Below are 15,560 nucleotides of genomic sequence, written 5' to 3' on the forward strand. Positions count from 1 at the left end.
TTGCAACAAACACACACATGCAATGATCAATGGACAGAGCACTATTGGTATGCAAATTGATCATTTGGTACTAGAAAATCACTTGCAATTATATCAAACACAGTTGAAAGCTATTCGTTTCGTTAAAAGAAGCTTAAAATTGACTTTGTTTTTTGAGTTGACGCAGTATGCAATAGACTGGCTTGTCTTAAGGTCAGTATTAGGTCAAAATGGCAAAAAAGAATGAGTCAATCGTTGTTTTGAGGAATGAAGGCTATACAATACTTGAAATTGCCCAAAAAACTGATGATTTCATACAAAAGGTGTAACTACAGTCTTAAAAGACAAAAGGACAACTAAAAAAAAAAGTGGATAGCGATCAGACTTTTTGAAACTCGAAAATCAAAGACAGTCTGCATAAATGTCATCGATATGACTCCAGCGGTTAAATGAATGTCTTCTAAAGCGATACGATTTCTTTTGGTGTGAAAAGGATCAATATTGAAGTACTTTTTAAACTGTAATCCGGTAAGCTTCATGAAAGGGTGGTGTTCATGAGGTCTCTTGCATGATGTATTTGCGTTGGCATGTTACGGACAATCTCATGTTCTCCTCACGATTGAGACATCCAGGATGAGCACACAAATGCACCATTACTAGAAAAGAAACAGATAAAAATACAGATCTAAACCAAAACCAACAAAGTTTCTGTGCAGCGCTCCTCCTACTCAGTTGAAAACAGCACTGCTCTTTCATGTGTCATGCACAAACGCATACCTCTGCTGATCGGAAGCGATGATTTAGTTAAAAATGAATTAAATATTTATATATTTCTTTTCACACCAAAAGCGATTGTCACGTCAGAAGACATTAATTTAACAGCTTGAGTCATATGGATGACATTTATGCTGACTATCGGTTCTTTTTGCTGCTTCAAAAAGTCTGATCACCATCCACTTGCATTTGAAGGACCTACTGTGTGAAGATATTTTTCTATTTTTCTTCAAATGTGCTCTGTAGAAAGAAAGTCATACACACCTGCGATATTATGAGGGTGCATAAATGATTAAATAATTTTCATTTTTGGGTGAACTATTCCTTTCATGGAATGGAACAGCATGGAATAGAATAAGCAGTCATCTTTGGCATATAATAGAATAAAATAGTATTAAGAAACTGCCTTCCAAAAGTTAATATCCTGTCCACTTCTGTGCCAGATCTACTGAAGCATTTGAATTTGAGTGTGCTAGCATGTTTTCTTAACTGAACATTGCATATCTAACCAACTCTTGACGAACACATTTTAATTGTTATTTTTATTATCCCGTGTGTCATAGAACCATGTGTCACTATGTAGATGTAATTACAAGTAATCTACCCAGCAATGTATAAATATGCCATACAAAAAGAATAGAACAAGCAATCAGTCATCTATAGAATAGGCAATCATTTATCTATCTATCTATCGAATAGAATAAGCAGTAACCTATGGCATTAAACTAAATAAAAAAAGAATAAAAGCAGTAAATCAAACTATGGAACACCCGAATAGAATCAACAGTAAATCTGATGTGTGTATAATGAGACTGACCAATGCGGTCTTCCATAGTAAGAGCAGCACTTTCTTCATGGGGAAATGGGGTGCATTCATGCTGCAAAACTTGGTTACCATGGTGAAGAGGAGAAGGGTAAAGGGCTCGCCATTATAAAGTGGTGAACCTGAAAGGGGGAGGGAGGTTAATCACTGCGCAATAGAGAAGGTAAACTGCCAAACACTCCTAACACACACACACGCACACACACGCACACTTTCTATACATAATATAGTCTCGAAGACTTAAAGAAACACAGTCCAGTATTTCTCACCCAACTCTGTTTTGAAGGCCTGTCTTGCCGCTTTCCTCTCTGGGCGGTCACCCTCCATTTCCACACGAATGGTCTCCACCATCAAATACATAATGCTCAATAGAACCCTTAGGAACACAATGCAAATGCATTTACCGTTCACTCTGTGTGATTTTATATAAATGTGTGTGAGTCTCTGTTTTACTTTGACTATGAGTGAGTATTATCATAGTCCTTCATGGCAAGTCAGTTCACTTAGTGGTTATATTCGTTAAAGTGCTTTCACAGATTATGCCTGTCAAAATGTCGGCTGGCCCTATTATCTGTAGGGTGGGACTACAGCGGTGATGTTTAGCGTTAGGATTTCTCCCATTCATATGAAAACAAGTAGGCTGTATCATCCCTTATAATGTCTCTGCTATTATCACATCTACGATCAGCTAATACAAGCAGCATAACAGGAAATCAACATTTGGATCTCCATTATGTGTAATTTGCCTGCAGCGATTCAATCTTAGTGAGCAGTTACAGCAAAATGGCAACTAGATATTGAGCCACAGAGTAAATCACTCAAAGATATGAAGGCAGGTGAGGCTGCCCGGGGTTTCTCTGCAAGTCTCCAACAAGATGCCTAGAACACATTTTGATCTAAATGTGAGAAGTGGATTGTGGGTTGGATGAGGTGAGGCTATGGTATGAGAACGTGTGTGTGTGTCTGTGAGGAAACAATTATCGCAAAATAAGGTTGAGTCAGTTCCCATGGGCATCTTACCTAAGTTCAGTACTGTCTGCCAGGGATATGGCTGGTTTTCTTACCGCACTGCTGCACGCCTGGTTATTACTGGAAGAAAAAGCAACAATACTAAATAAAAATGTAAATGTGCACATACAAGAGCACTGTACGGACAGCCTTGCATAACAGCTGCTTCAGAGTCATTACAACCAGCTGATCTTATTACAGAGCCACATAATATAAATGGGAAAAAAAATATTTTGAGAGGCAAACAAGCAATGCAATCTAATTCTAAGACTAGTGGTCACCAGATATGGGTTTTTCAACGGTCAATGTATATCAATACCCAAGACCCTAAAAGGATTAATTTTTGGGTAGTTGACCTAAAATACTTTTGGGAAGTTTTCTTACACATAATTTCCCACATATGCATCAACTATTCATTCATACCCTGCGCACATATCAACTTATCGAATGAGCTATGAACCAATGTCAAGCATCAATTAGGTGTGCTCGGATAAATATGCTCAGAGTTACTCGAGGGCTCAAGATAAACTGAACAAATTATTCTCCATAAACCAGAGAAGAGGCTGAGCTGCTGGAGAAGCAGCAGTATGGTCTTTGTGTGGGCTGATGAGAGGATGTACAAAGCCATTCAATCCCCTGGGCAGAGGCTTGAGAGAGGAGAGTCACGGTGGCCAGAGTGTCTTTGAAGTGGAGATCACAGACAGACCACACTGCTGCTCTCTTTACACAAGAGTCATGGAGAAAGAGAGGGGTGGTGGTGCTGGAAATAATAAAATACCTTTTTATGGTCAAATGACAACAGGTGCAAGAGGATCAGCACATTATATCTGTATGTGCATGATGTTGCTTTTAAATGATGACCTTTGCCTTTTATGCAATGGATAAAAAGTGTCTGTCATAATAATAATAATGTTTCAAATATTTCATATTATTGTATGCAACTAGAATTTAAAGTGGACTAGACTGAAGGTGGTCCATGCTAAATGCACTGCCACCATGCATGGGTATGGTGGATGATTGCCAGAGAGTTGCTACAGTTGGTAAGGTGTTCTTGGTGGTTACCAGGGTGTTGCTTACTGAGCCAAGTCAAAAAAGCCCACCCCACATCTCTATGATATTCTGGTTATGGATGGGAATCGTAAGGAATTTAATGATTCCTGTCTTGATCTCAATTTCTCTTAGCTATCCTGGATTTTAATGGTTCCATTAACGATTCGTTTATTTTTAAAGAACTCTAAAGAACTGTTTAGAAATATAAATTCATTTCTAATTGGATTTACTGCGCTCAACAGACTGATCCCAAATGATTAGATGATTTCATATTTCAACAGAACATATTTTTCAAAAGCTGAGTGTGTGTGTGTGTGTGTATATAAATAAAATCCCACTAATTAGAACAATACTCATAATGTGTACCTTCAACTGTACATGGTCATATCATCAACCATCCAGTGATTTCTCTCATATAAAAGTCTCACAATCCTTAAGTACACAGTAACATTTCTTGGCTCATTTAGAGGCTGATGTTACCAAATGAATGACTTGCGATTTAGTACGTTTTTCCATTCACTAAAAAGAACCGGCTGGTAAGTGCCATTCGTTCTTTAGGAAGCACTTAATGTTTCAAGCAGATGATAAAAAGAACTGACTTAAAGAGTCATTTATCAGGAATCGCTTTGGTCACACCTTATTTTCATGCTGCCGCTTCAACAGTGGAATTGCAGTGCCGCTGAATGGTGCAGTTCAAGCACGGTGTCCCACAAAGCAGAAGAATGCTTGTTTCAAGAACCGTTAACAATGAAATTCCTTCATTCTGGTATGTAAAATGGAATCGGTTCTTGGTTCCAAACCCCAATTCTGGTCCCTATATGTCGATTGGATTTTTCACCTAATTCATCAACAGTCAAAAAAGTCTGATTGCTTAAAAAGGCAATAGCACGCCTATTAAATTAAGTCAGTAGCACATGTATGGGGCAAGTTATGTGTATGTTTAATTATTAAGGATTTGATCAAAACTTTAAGTATGAGCCATAGAAAGTAATCGTGATGCTTGCCTTAGCATAATAACCCAAAAAGATATGTTGAAACGGAAGTGTAAGTAATGTGGGTAGAGAACCAGCTCGCTGTGCCACCCAGGCAGCTGTTACAGTACCCAGCAGGTATTAAGAAACAGAAAAGAGAGAGAAACATGTACATCTCATTAGTACAGTGCCCAGGGGATCTCCAGAAATACAGAACCTCTTAAACACTGTTCACGCGCACACAACTGAGCTGTTTCTAACCTGCTCCCTCAAGAGCAAAAGAATACAAATTGAAGTGCTGTTAAACACTTCCTCTGGTGTAGATTCACTGTCTGTCTCTATCAATATCTAACCCTTTGTCTGATTGTTTGCCCCTACCATCAGCAAATGGTCAGTCAACGATCTGTAATCAGGGAATAATCCATTCTGGGTACTAAGCATACTCACTCTATCTCCATGCTGAGGAGTTCAAGTAAAGCATTGAAGATGCCCATGTCGTAGAGAAGGAAGACGTTGTGTCGAGACCAGTAGAGAACGTCTGTCTCTGTGTCACACTCATCAAACACACCTAAATGGATGGACAAATGGACACACACACACACACACACACACACACACACACCACACACACATCCTATTAATTCCACACAATGAAAATCACTTGATTAAAAAGAAAAAACGTATTCATATAATATAGTGAGGTCCAAAAGTCTTGCTCCAGTAGAGACCACAAGTCAAAATGCTCCTATTTTGCATTGGTATTAATACATTCATACAGTGTTTTTAAATTACAAAGTATATACTCAGCTCAACAATGTGAGTGAAAAGTTGAATTTCAGAATTCCTTAGTATTTGATATGTCCCCCTTTGTGTTAATGGCAGCATTCACTCGACCCCACAAGTTTATGCAAACCCTAAAGATCCATGTTCTCTCAGAATGACCTCATGAACTTTTAAAATAACTTTTCTGTTTTAAAAGGTTGAAAATCCTAAAACTTTGTTTATATGCAATTTTAAATAAAAAAAAAACTGATTTTCAACATAGTCTCTTTTGGACCCCACTGATTATTGTTCTATTTAGGGCTTACGATTTAACATGTTAATTCAGTGCAATTAATTATATAAAAATTACACAAAAAAAAAAGAAAGGAGAATGCAATTAATCATGTCCCTGGACCCGGATGAGGAATATTCCTTCCATCTGAGAAATTCAAGCTTGAAGTACCACCTGTTTTCTCAAGGGGGCAGTAAGCGAATCATCTGCCGTTTGAGCAACACACACATTTTTTATTATTTCATTTTTTTATTCATGCCAAAGGTCTTACATGAAATTGAGTCAACAAGTACAGAAAAAGAACAGTAAAAAAAAAATAAGTAAAAAATGACAAATACAATAATTAGAAAATAAAAAAACAAAAGCCAGAGGGAGAAAAAAAAAAATTATCTAAAGGTTAAACAATGAAAGCATTTGACTTTTCATGGATTTATATATTTTTTTATCCCCATCTAAAGACAAAACATAGAAATTATAGTCTACCAGAAAAAGTGACAATAGCGGATTCTTTAAAAAAAAAAAAAAGATTTTTTGCGTTGTTATAAAGAAAAATAATATTATTTTTATATATAATATTTATTTATATAATAAGCGTTTATACATATTTGTTTTTCTGAGGGATAGGTACATAGCTTGTTCCAAAAGGATTTAACATTCACTAAAAAGATGAACAATCGCCTTCTATGTCACAGAAAGTGCATTTCTTCTCAATATTTTGAATATACTTAAGAGTCTACTGTTACATGGGTTGCATCTATGTAATATTATAAACGTGACTTCTTTTATCTCATTTCTTAATAGATATTTATGGGTTAGAAACCAGAACAAATTCCAATTAACACTGTATAGCATCATCCATTGAAAGGAAGACGCTGGAACAGATTTTCAGTTCATATGATTGCGAACAAAGTGGTTATTGAATTTGTCATCAGTAATAAGAATTCCTTCTATTGAAATAGAAGTGTTATTCAGAGAAATAGGATTATAGGTTCACTCTCCTTTCAGAATAATGTTTATACCGCTAGGAATAGCGTTGACTACAATATTACTCTTTTAATGACACCCCAAAATCTAAATTACTGGAGAATTCTGAAAAATAATAAAACTGACCATTTTCATCCATCAACTGATTAACAATATAGATATTATTTAAATACCATCTCTCCAAAAATAATGATTTATTTCTGAAAGTAATATTTTGATTATTCCACACAAAACAACGGTGAGGTGAAAAATTATGTTTGTAAACCAATAACCATGACAGAAGGCCTTGTTGGTGAAATCTTGCTACTTTAATGGGTAGTTTACCAATTGAGAAGGGGCACAGTAACAAATTAAATTCCTACAATTTTATTAAAAACGAAATTAGGAAATATGTTCTATTTAGTCCATTTTTGATGAATCTTTTTATCCAATTTACTTTTAAAACATGGTCAACAACTCAAAAGACCTTCATCATTAATATTATTTTATTATTAATATAATCCATATGAAATTATATAATAAGGAACATGATGACTCGGGACAATCCATTACAGAAAAGAGATGAGAAACTCTTGCTAGACCCTCTGCCTTTGACAATAAAACTCGACCAGCGAGAGACAAAATCACCAGCCAAGAATTGAACTTCTTGTTAATCACATCTTTAATGGGAATTAAATTCATTTAAAGAAACTTTAACACCCAAATAATTAATAACATCTTTAAGCGGAATTCCACAAATTGTTGTTTTATCTATATTTTTTAAAGTTAATATTTCACATTTTGAGTTTTCTTACATAGAGTTTTCACTGCATTGATAAAATAATTCTTAAAATCAAAGAAGCATAATACACTAAAGATGAAATTGTGACTAACAGTATCCAAGACTTTTTGGAAGACTAAGAACATAAGAGCAGGATCCAAAATCAATTAAATCAAGAACTAACCTTACATTGTTGGATATGTGACGACCCTTCATAAACCCTGATTGGCACTCAATCAAATCATCAAGGCCATATTTAAGTCGTTTTGCCAGGACAGATGCCAAAATGTTATAGTCGTTATTTAATAATGTGATTGGGCACCAGTTGTTAATCAAAAGGGTATCTTTTTGAGAATTATGTACTAGAGTAATAACACCCTCTCTCATTGATGGTGGAAGGCATTCTTCATAAACTGCCAATACAAATTTAGATAAAGGGTCACAAAAAGTTTTACATAGCTCTGAAGTTAATCCATCACTCCCAGGAGATTTATTGTTTTTTAACTTATTAATGCCCTCTTTAACTTCTAATGAATTTTTTCATAACATATAAGATTGAAATGATTGCTAACAGTTCTTTTTGAAGTAAAGGGTCAATAACATTAGAGTCACTATCATATAATGTAGCAATTTAAGTTCAATTAAGTCTGCCTTTCTCTTAATAGCTAATTATTTTCCACAGGTCCAAACAGCACATTCGATTTCAAATGTTCCCATTGTTACCAAATTCGTTATTATTAATTGCAGAGATCCAATGATTATAGAAAGGTCTTTCTATAATAGATTTCAAGTCATCATAATTCAGCAAGGAATTATTCAGCTTCCAATATCCCCCATTTATTCAACAATCTTCACCCCCAGATAATGCATCTTTAAGGCTAATTACCTTATGGTCAGATAACGCAGCAGGAAATATTGATGCATCTAAAATAAAAGATTCTAAGCCTGAAGAAAATCAACCAAAGGTCAATACGTGACTGCAACGAGAACATTTTGTTTCTCTAAGTAAACTGCTTAGTTAAGGGTTTTTTACCCTCCAAATATCAATTAAGTCAAGACTGTAACTTAAATGTAAAAGATCAGTGGATTCACTGTTTGCTCTATGGAACCATTAATGACCATATTAAAATCACCACCAATGATTAATTTAACATTCATATTATTTCTCATGGTAGAGTTGACACGATTTTTCAATTTCACCTCATAATAGTGTTTGCATCCTTTGAACAGTACCCATAAATATTAACAATAATGAACTTACAATCATTTATAGTATGATCCAAGGACCTTTAGTGTCCCCCTTGCTCCACACACATTTTCCTTTGAAATTATGTGACAAAATTGTAACACCACCTGAGTGATTTGAACCATGAGCTAATCATCTCACAACCCCATTGGTCCTTCCAAAAATGTAAATCCTCAGGGCATGGATGTGTCTCTGGAATCAAAATTAAATCACTTTTGCATTATAGTTCCTTAAACCTCTGGCATTAACTGAACATAATTTTAAGACCATCAAACTTCAAACAAACAAGAATAAATAGAAAAAGTACTATGAAAAGAAGGAAAATAAAGCTCTGCCTATATTTTCAATTTAGAAGGAGAAACGCAAAGCAGCCATATAATAATTGTAAACTAAACCACAAACAAAAACAGTGCTTATCTTCAATACAACCATCCTAGATTTTTGCTCCAACTCTAGTAAGAATCAAAATACATCCATTTTCTCTGGAACGATTTCTTTGCCGGCAAAGTGTGCTTTAAAGAAAGCATTTTCCCTTCGTTGCGTGCATTTTGTACATAAGGGCAGACCAGTACACGGGATGCTTTTTCTTCTTTTGTCAGCACTTCTCCGAAGGTCATTCTTTGAGGTAGTCTCTGTTTTTTTGCACTGTTTTGGCTGAAAATCCACAATTTCTGTGTTAAAAAAAGGAGGGATGATTTCAGCTCTTCAATGGTGTTTGAGTTTGTTTTGATCATTTTTTCAAGGGAGTCTGCTCTCTTGTTGAGGGCTGAGCTGATGTTCTCACGAAGTCTCATGTAACGAGAGATCAGGCATGTCGAGCAGAAGAAGAAATAGGCCTAGTTCCCATCCTGCACACGTGTTTGCCAATATAGCCAAAACCTTTTTATTTCACTTTGACGCTGGACTTTTAACCGGTGTCCCAGAGGAGAGAGTGAGAGGTGGAACTGACTTGCCAAAATCCAGTTCTTTTGCAAGATGCTCTTTACCCTGCTTGTTTTTCTGCTTGTTAGCTTCCGAGGGGTATGAGTGGTCCACAAGTCTCTGAAGACCTTTCTTGCATTTTTCATTTGACCACTCATTTCAGCGCTGTTATCGTCTACTATCACTGACTCAAGTTGCAATTAAAAAACAAACAAAAAAAAAACTGGATAATCCGTTGAACTAAGCATTTTGAAGGAGTAATGGCCAAAACCTATATATGGATAAACTTACAACACGTGCGTCCCCGGCGCCATCTTCCCGGAGTCCCCAGCAACACACTAATACTGAGAACAAACCACTAGGGATGGGCGATACCACTTATTTTCTTTTCGATCCGATACTAATATCAAGTCCAATATCGTCGATACTGATACCAATACCGATAATTCTATAAAATAGATTTATTTATTTATTTTATTTTTTTTGCAATTTCTTGGCATAAAATTGGTAATTTAAAATATAATTTTTAGTCATAATTCAAGTCATTATTTATATTTATTTATTTTTTTTCATTTGTGAGCCTAATCAGAAAATTATTAGACTTCTGTTTTGTTTACCCTTAAAAAAACTAACCAGTATTTAGTTAAACTTTAGTTACCACACAATTAACCATGGTTACTACAACAAAATTACTTGTAAAACCATGGTTAGCTATTTTTTTATTATTGTTTTTTTTTTTTTTTACACACAATTATAAGAAATGTCACATTTAGATGTGTTATTTTATTGTGATTTTACCCCAAAAGCAGTTTCTCTGATTTCCTATAATTACCTCTTCAAGGCACTGATCCCTCTTGTTTGGCGGGCATGTCGAGCGGAAGAAGAAATAGGCCTAGATCCCATCCTGCACACGTGTTTGCCAATATAGCCAAAACCTTTTTATTTCACTTTGAAGCTTAAGATTATTGTTCATGGTAATCAAATGATAATATCTCTAGTTTTAAAAAATTATATTTATTTTGAATTGATATTTTTGTGTGAGGATCGATATGTTTGATACAACATCAGTATCATCAGATAGTTTAGGATGGATCCGCACAAACCACACTCATGGAGAGCAGACAGCACAAATGAGAACACGTTCTTGTGTTCAAACACTGCTTGATGAAGCGTAGGGATCTTAAGACATGTTTTTCTAAGTTTCAAACTATGTTTAACTTGACACAGCAACCTAAAAACGGTATGCTTATGACGTGATGCAACCGAAACGCTCCATAAGCATCTGAAGCCTGTATGACTGTGTACACTGACACGTCCATAGACAAGCATAATATATCGGACTAATTGACGAACTCAATTGCAAATGGTAGGCCAGTGACAGGCAGATGGCATAAGTTTAATAATATGGAAATAAACAATATATTTGCATACTAAAGCCACTTTTTGAATTGTCTTTTTGGTAACACTTTACAATAAGGTTTTATTTGTCAATATTGGTTCATGCATTAGGTATCATGAACAAACAGTTAATAATACATTGTTTACAGCATTATTCATCTTAGTTTCTATTAGTCGATAAAAAATAATTGCTGATTGTTAGTTCATAATTAAGTAATGTAAACAAACACAACTTTTGATTTAAATCAACATTTATAATTATTTATTGAATTATTGTTATTTGATGGGCATACCATGCAATTCATTTGATTAAAAGAAATATTATCGATTGACAGCCCTAATTACATTATATTATATTGTATTGTACGGAGTCATGAGTGCAATGTTTTTGGTGGACTACATATACTTTGAGTTATTAATTGCATTTTTGATTTTTGTACCTTGGGCCAAATAGAGGATTGCTCGGGCGACTTTGAGCCTCTTGTCTCGATCAGTGACCTCCAGAGCATCCAGCAGTCTCATGACATACGCCCTCTGCTCCTGCATACTCAGCTGCATCCACCTCCTTCCCTTCACTTAGAGGAGAGGTGTTTCAGAGAAGAACTGAATCTCTGTTCTCAAAATGTCATTTCTTAGTCATTAATACACTCTCATTCTGTCAATCATTTCTGTCACTCCTCCCATTCTCTCGTTCACATTCTGTCTCTCTCTCTCTTTCACATGTGAGAAAGATTAGTCAGGATTTGTGTTGTTCAAATACCTGTGAGAAAAGCGACATGCATTAAAATACTTGATCATTCTTTGTGACCTCTCTACATCGTCAGACAAAAGTGTTACTCAACTGCATACAGGAGTAAGGGACTTATGAATGCAAATTACTGTACATACCCCAATCTGAACATAATATGCTCTTGGCAAAGTATTCGCCAAATCCTTAGACAGTTTGTGTGAAGCAGATATCTGCTGTAAAGCCTCACTGTTCTTTGTGTAAAATTAAATCACTGACTGCAAAGGTCGTTCTATCAATGATGACTGGGAAGTGAGACAAGTGACAATCAGAGAGCAAGCCAGAAAGAGAGAGAAAGTTCTGCAACCTTGAGGTTACACACACACACTCAAAGCACACAACGCATCTACACAAACATTCATTAAAGCTCTCCCTTTCTCACAGAGAGATAGAACGGCTGCACTTTTGCTGAAATTCATCTGTTCTCTCTGGTTGTGCCAGTGACACAGGTCGAAATGTTATACCCATGGGCGTTCTGTTTTTCAGCACATTCACGACACCAGGACACTCCAAGTGCATTCTCACATTACACACACTGCAATTCCAGCACAAAACACACAACTTTAAACAACACGACTCTGCAAAAACATATGACTGAGCTCTTTAACTGTTATATGAAGCCAATGGCTATATTACCATGATTCTTGAAGTCTTCCTCAAAATAATCCCTGTTTAGACTGAACTCTGGTTCCTCTGTGTAGCTATACAGCTCTGTGTGAAAGAGAGAGGGACAGAGTTAAAGAGAGAGGGCTTTTGAAAGTAAAACAAGCACAACATTGACTTAAAGCTAAATAAATTCATTAAACATTTCATGCAACCATGATGACCCATATCTTTAGCAAACTTTATAAGATTTATCCTCTAAAAAACAAGAGCATGGGTTCTTAAACTTTCTCTAGCCAAGGCACAAATAAAACCCTTGACATGTAAACAAATTCTTGTAGAAATCATTATTATTCTTTCAAAAGACCTTTTAACTGAAATTAAACATTCAAACATGACCTCAAAAAAATTTGTTTAGTCTATTTTTAAGATTTATGCTTTGCAATTTCATAATAAAATCCCATCAAATTGAATTGCGTAATTTTTAACAAAATTTGTTACATTTAATTTTGATAAAGATTACGTAATTCAATTTGATAAAATTTTGTTATTGAATTTGTGTGTTAAAACTGATAAACATCCAGTATGAACTGGAATAAAATATCAAATATGATTTTTATATATCTCAAGCATCATATTTTGTAACCCCCCCCCAAAAAAAAACCTGGCAGCTGTGGTTGCCAGAATAATAATGTAAAAACAATCCAGTAAAAATGTAAACAACTTTATAGAACAATCTGTTAAAAAAAAAAAAAAAGTTACATTTACAATAATTTTTTTTAGATATTAATATTATATTAATTGTCTGAAACTGTAAATTAAAAAATATATATTTTTTTTTTTAAAAAAAAAGGCTTTTTACTTTATAAGATATTGTTATTCACTGTAAAATTACAGAAGAGCACATGATGTCATGAAGTTCACCTATAGTGACTCTTCCAGGAGCAAAGAGCAATAAACATGTAGTGCTCAGTATCACTCACACAAACACTAAACACCATCATAATGCAATAAACATTAACTAAACTTCAAATATATCACAGAACACCCCAATGTATGTAACTGATATTAAAAATAATAAGAAACATAACTTTTCCCATAAAATATAAATGAAATATGATGGGTCGTGCAGGGAATTGTGCACCCGATTATTATTTTTTACTGTAATTTTAACAATAATTTACTGAAAAAGTACATGTACTCTCTTTTTAAACAATGTATATTTGCAGTTAATACTCGTTAATAAATTCACGTTTTTTCTGTAGCATTTTTACAGTCTATTACTGTCAAAATTACAGATTTTTTTTACAGTGTTGTATAAATGAGGAAAAGACAGAAAGATTCTGTAAGCTTCTTAGTTTGTGTGTGTATATATATATATATATATATAACTTTTTGAGTTTGTAGTAGGCCCGGTAAAAATAACTACAGTAATAGATCATCTTAATACTGTTATACACTATCCATTTTATATCTGGACTATATAAAGGATTAACTGCATTACACACACAAAAGTACAGGGATTGATTGCTTGCAACTTTGATAGACAGTACTCTCATTTCCTCTGTTTATTTTCAATGTTTCATAAATTCTTGTCTATCTTAATTACTTTAACTGTTGAATAACTGCGTTTCGTCTTTCGGACAGAATTTCCACAGCGTGGCACGTGAGATGTCATCTTATTTTGTAATTAAGAGCAACTCGTTACTTTAAACTTGCACACATTCTGGCATATTTTATATAAAATAAATCCATCGTTGAATTTGTTGTGTTTATATATAACTTGTGTACACAGTCACAGTTAAGAGTGACAGTTCGTCACATGACTGGCCACACAGCTTAAGTAATGCTTTCCTAGAATAAACACATGTAACACACCTAACAGCTGCAAAGCAAGTCAATTTCAGAACCTTTAAACTATTTAAATGGTCTTCTACTCAATTTACAGGAAGTATTCAAATACCAGTATGTGTGCATCTGTATGTGTCGCCCACCTGAGAGTTCTGCTGTGAAGCTATCGGTGTCCCCATATTCAAACTCTAGGTTGGGGGACTCCATGGACCCCTGCAGGACAGAAGCAAGCACTTACTTAGTTGACACAACAGAATGTGAAACATCCTGTCAAACATCCTAGAACACTTGCCAACTGTACTTCAGGTCTTTCCACTACCTCTAAATTAGTCTACTGCAGCACGTGCTTCTCCATGTTATTGTGCAATTTCAGCTAGGACAAACAACTCTGGTGTCAAACACAACAGAGTGATACCAAAAGAGTGAAAAATGTCAAAGAAATGTGGTGTGGATTGGTTGAGGGTCAAAATGGCCAGCATTTCTGTGTTGGTTAGGCACTGCCACTCATACGCACCGGTCTCATCCTGTGATTGCCGTGTGCCCTGTGGGAGATCCATACATGATAACATTTACACATGCTTAGACAAACACGCTGCATGTCAGGGAGCATTTCGATCACCCCAGGATATACCACACATAATGAGAAGGCACATGGAACTAGATATGAAGTAGTGTAACTGCATATTGATTACATTGACACTCATAACATCACAGAAGCACACTCTGCATTCTATCGTTCATACTTTCCATCCTAAACAATATGGATAGTATGAATCCATGCAAGTAGAATCAGATTTGAATGTGTCCCAAATCATAGTATGCATGAAAGGGTGCTCAATTGGTATACTGTTTTAAGATGGACTGTTTGTTTGAGCATCAACATTGGCCCAACCAATGGCATGAGCTTGAGGTGGGACAATCGGTGTTGACCGATGGAGGACAAGTTTTTTGGAAACCTTTCTGAAAACAGTAATTATTTTGTGATTTCATTTAGGGATGCTAGTGGCGCATAAATGAAACACCACACGATTAAGTAATAATGATTTTTAATAATTGAATCAAGAACGTTTAAAATGAAAATCATTCAAAGGTTTTTTTAATATTACTACTACTAAAACATTTTTGACATTTTTGAGTGTTTCGATGCTTAAATACGGGGCATCTCCATTTCGGCCAAAACAGGGCATGCAAGCTAATACGAGACAGTAAGCAACTCTCCTTCCATCACAAATGATTACGGTTATGTTACAGTACATGGAGTAATAATGTATTAGGCCTAGGTTGATTACGTGTTTTGTTGTTCAAACGTTTTGTTGGTCAAAATTGGGAGAAATGGATAAAACTAACTCTA

The 15,560-nt window shown here is 35.2% G+C and overlaps 1 protein-coding gene across 3 annotated transcripts in view; it reads right to left on the reverse strand.

The window, feature by feature from the left end:
* The window catches only part of LOC127638936 (striatin-interacting protein 1 homolog), a 31,128-nt gene that overhangs the window by 11,028 nt on the left and 4,540 nt on the right, over positions 1–15,560 (reverse strand). For all 3 annotated transcript variants that reach the window (XM_052120708.1, XM_052120707.1, XM_052120706.1), the window contains exons 2-8: positions 14,353–14,422; positions 12,392–12,466; positions 11,409–11,543; positions 5,053–5,173; positions 2,597–2,665; positions 1,846–1,952; positions 1,571–1,698 (exon numbers count right to left, since the gene is read on the reverse strand). In XM_052120708.1, coding sequence (XP_051976668.1) covers positions 1,571–1,698; positions 1,846–1,952; positions 2,597–2,665; positions 5,053–5,173; positions 11,409–11,543; positions 12,392–12,466; positions 14,353–14,422 — 705 coding nt within the window. The remainder of the gene's footprint in view (positions 1–1,570; positions 1,699–1,845; positions 1,953–2,596; positions 2,666–5,052; positions 5,174–11,408; positions 11,544–12,391; positions 12,467–14,352; positions 14,423–15,560) is intronic.

Source organism: Xyrauchen texanus, chromosome 47 (assembly GCF_025860055.1).
Source record: "Xyrauchen texanus isolate HMW12.3.18 chromosome 47, RBS_HiC_50CHRs, whole genome shotgun sequence".
In the NCBI taxonomy this organism is placed as follows: Eukaryota; Metazoa; Chordata; class Actinopteri; order Cypriniformes; family Catostomidae; genus Xyrauchen; species Xyrauchen texanus.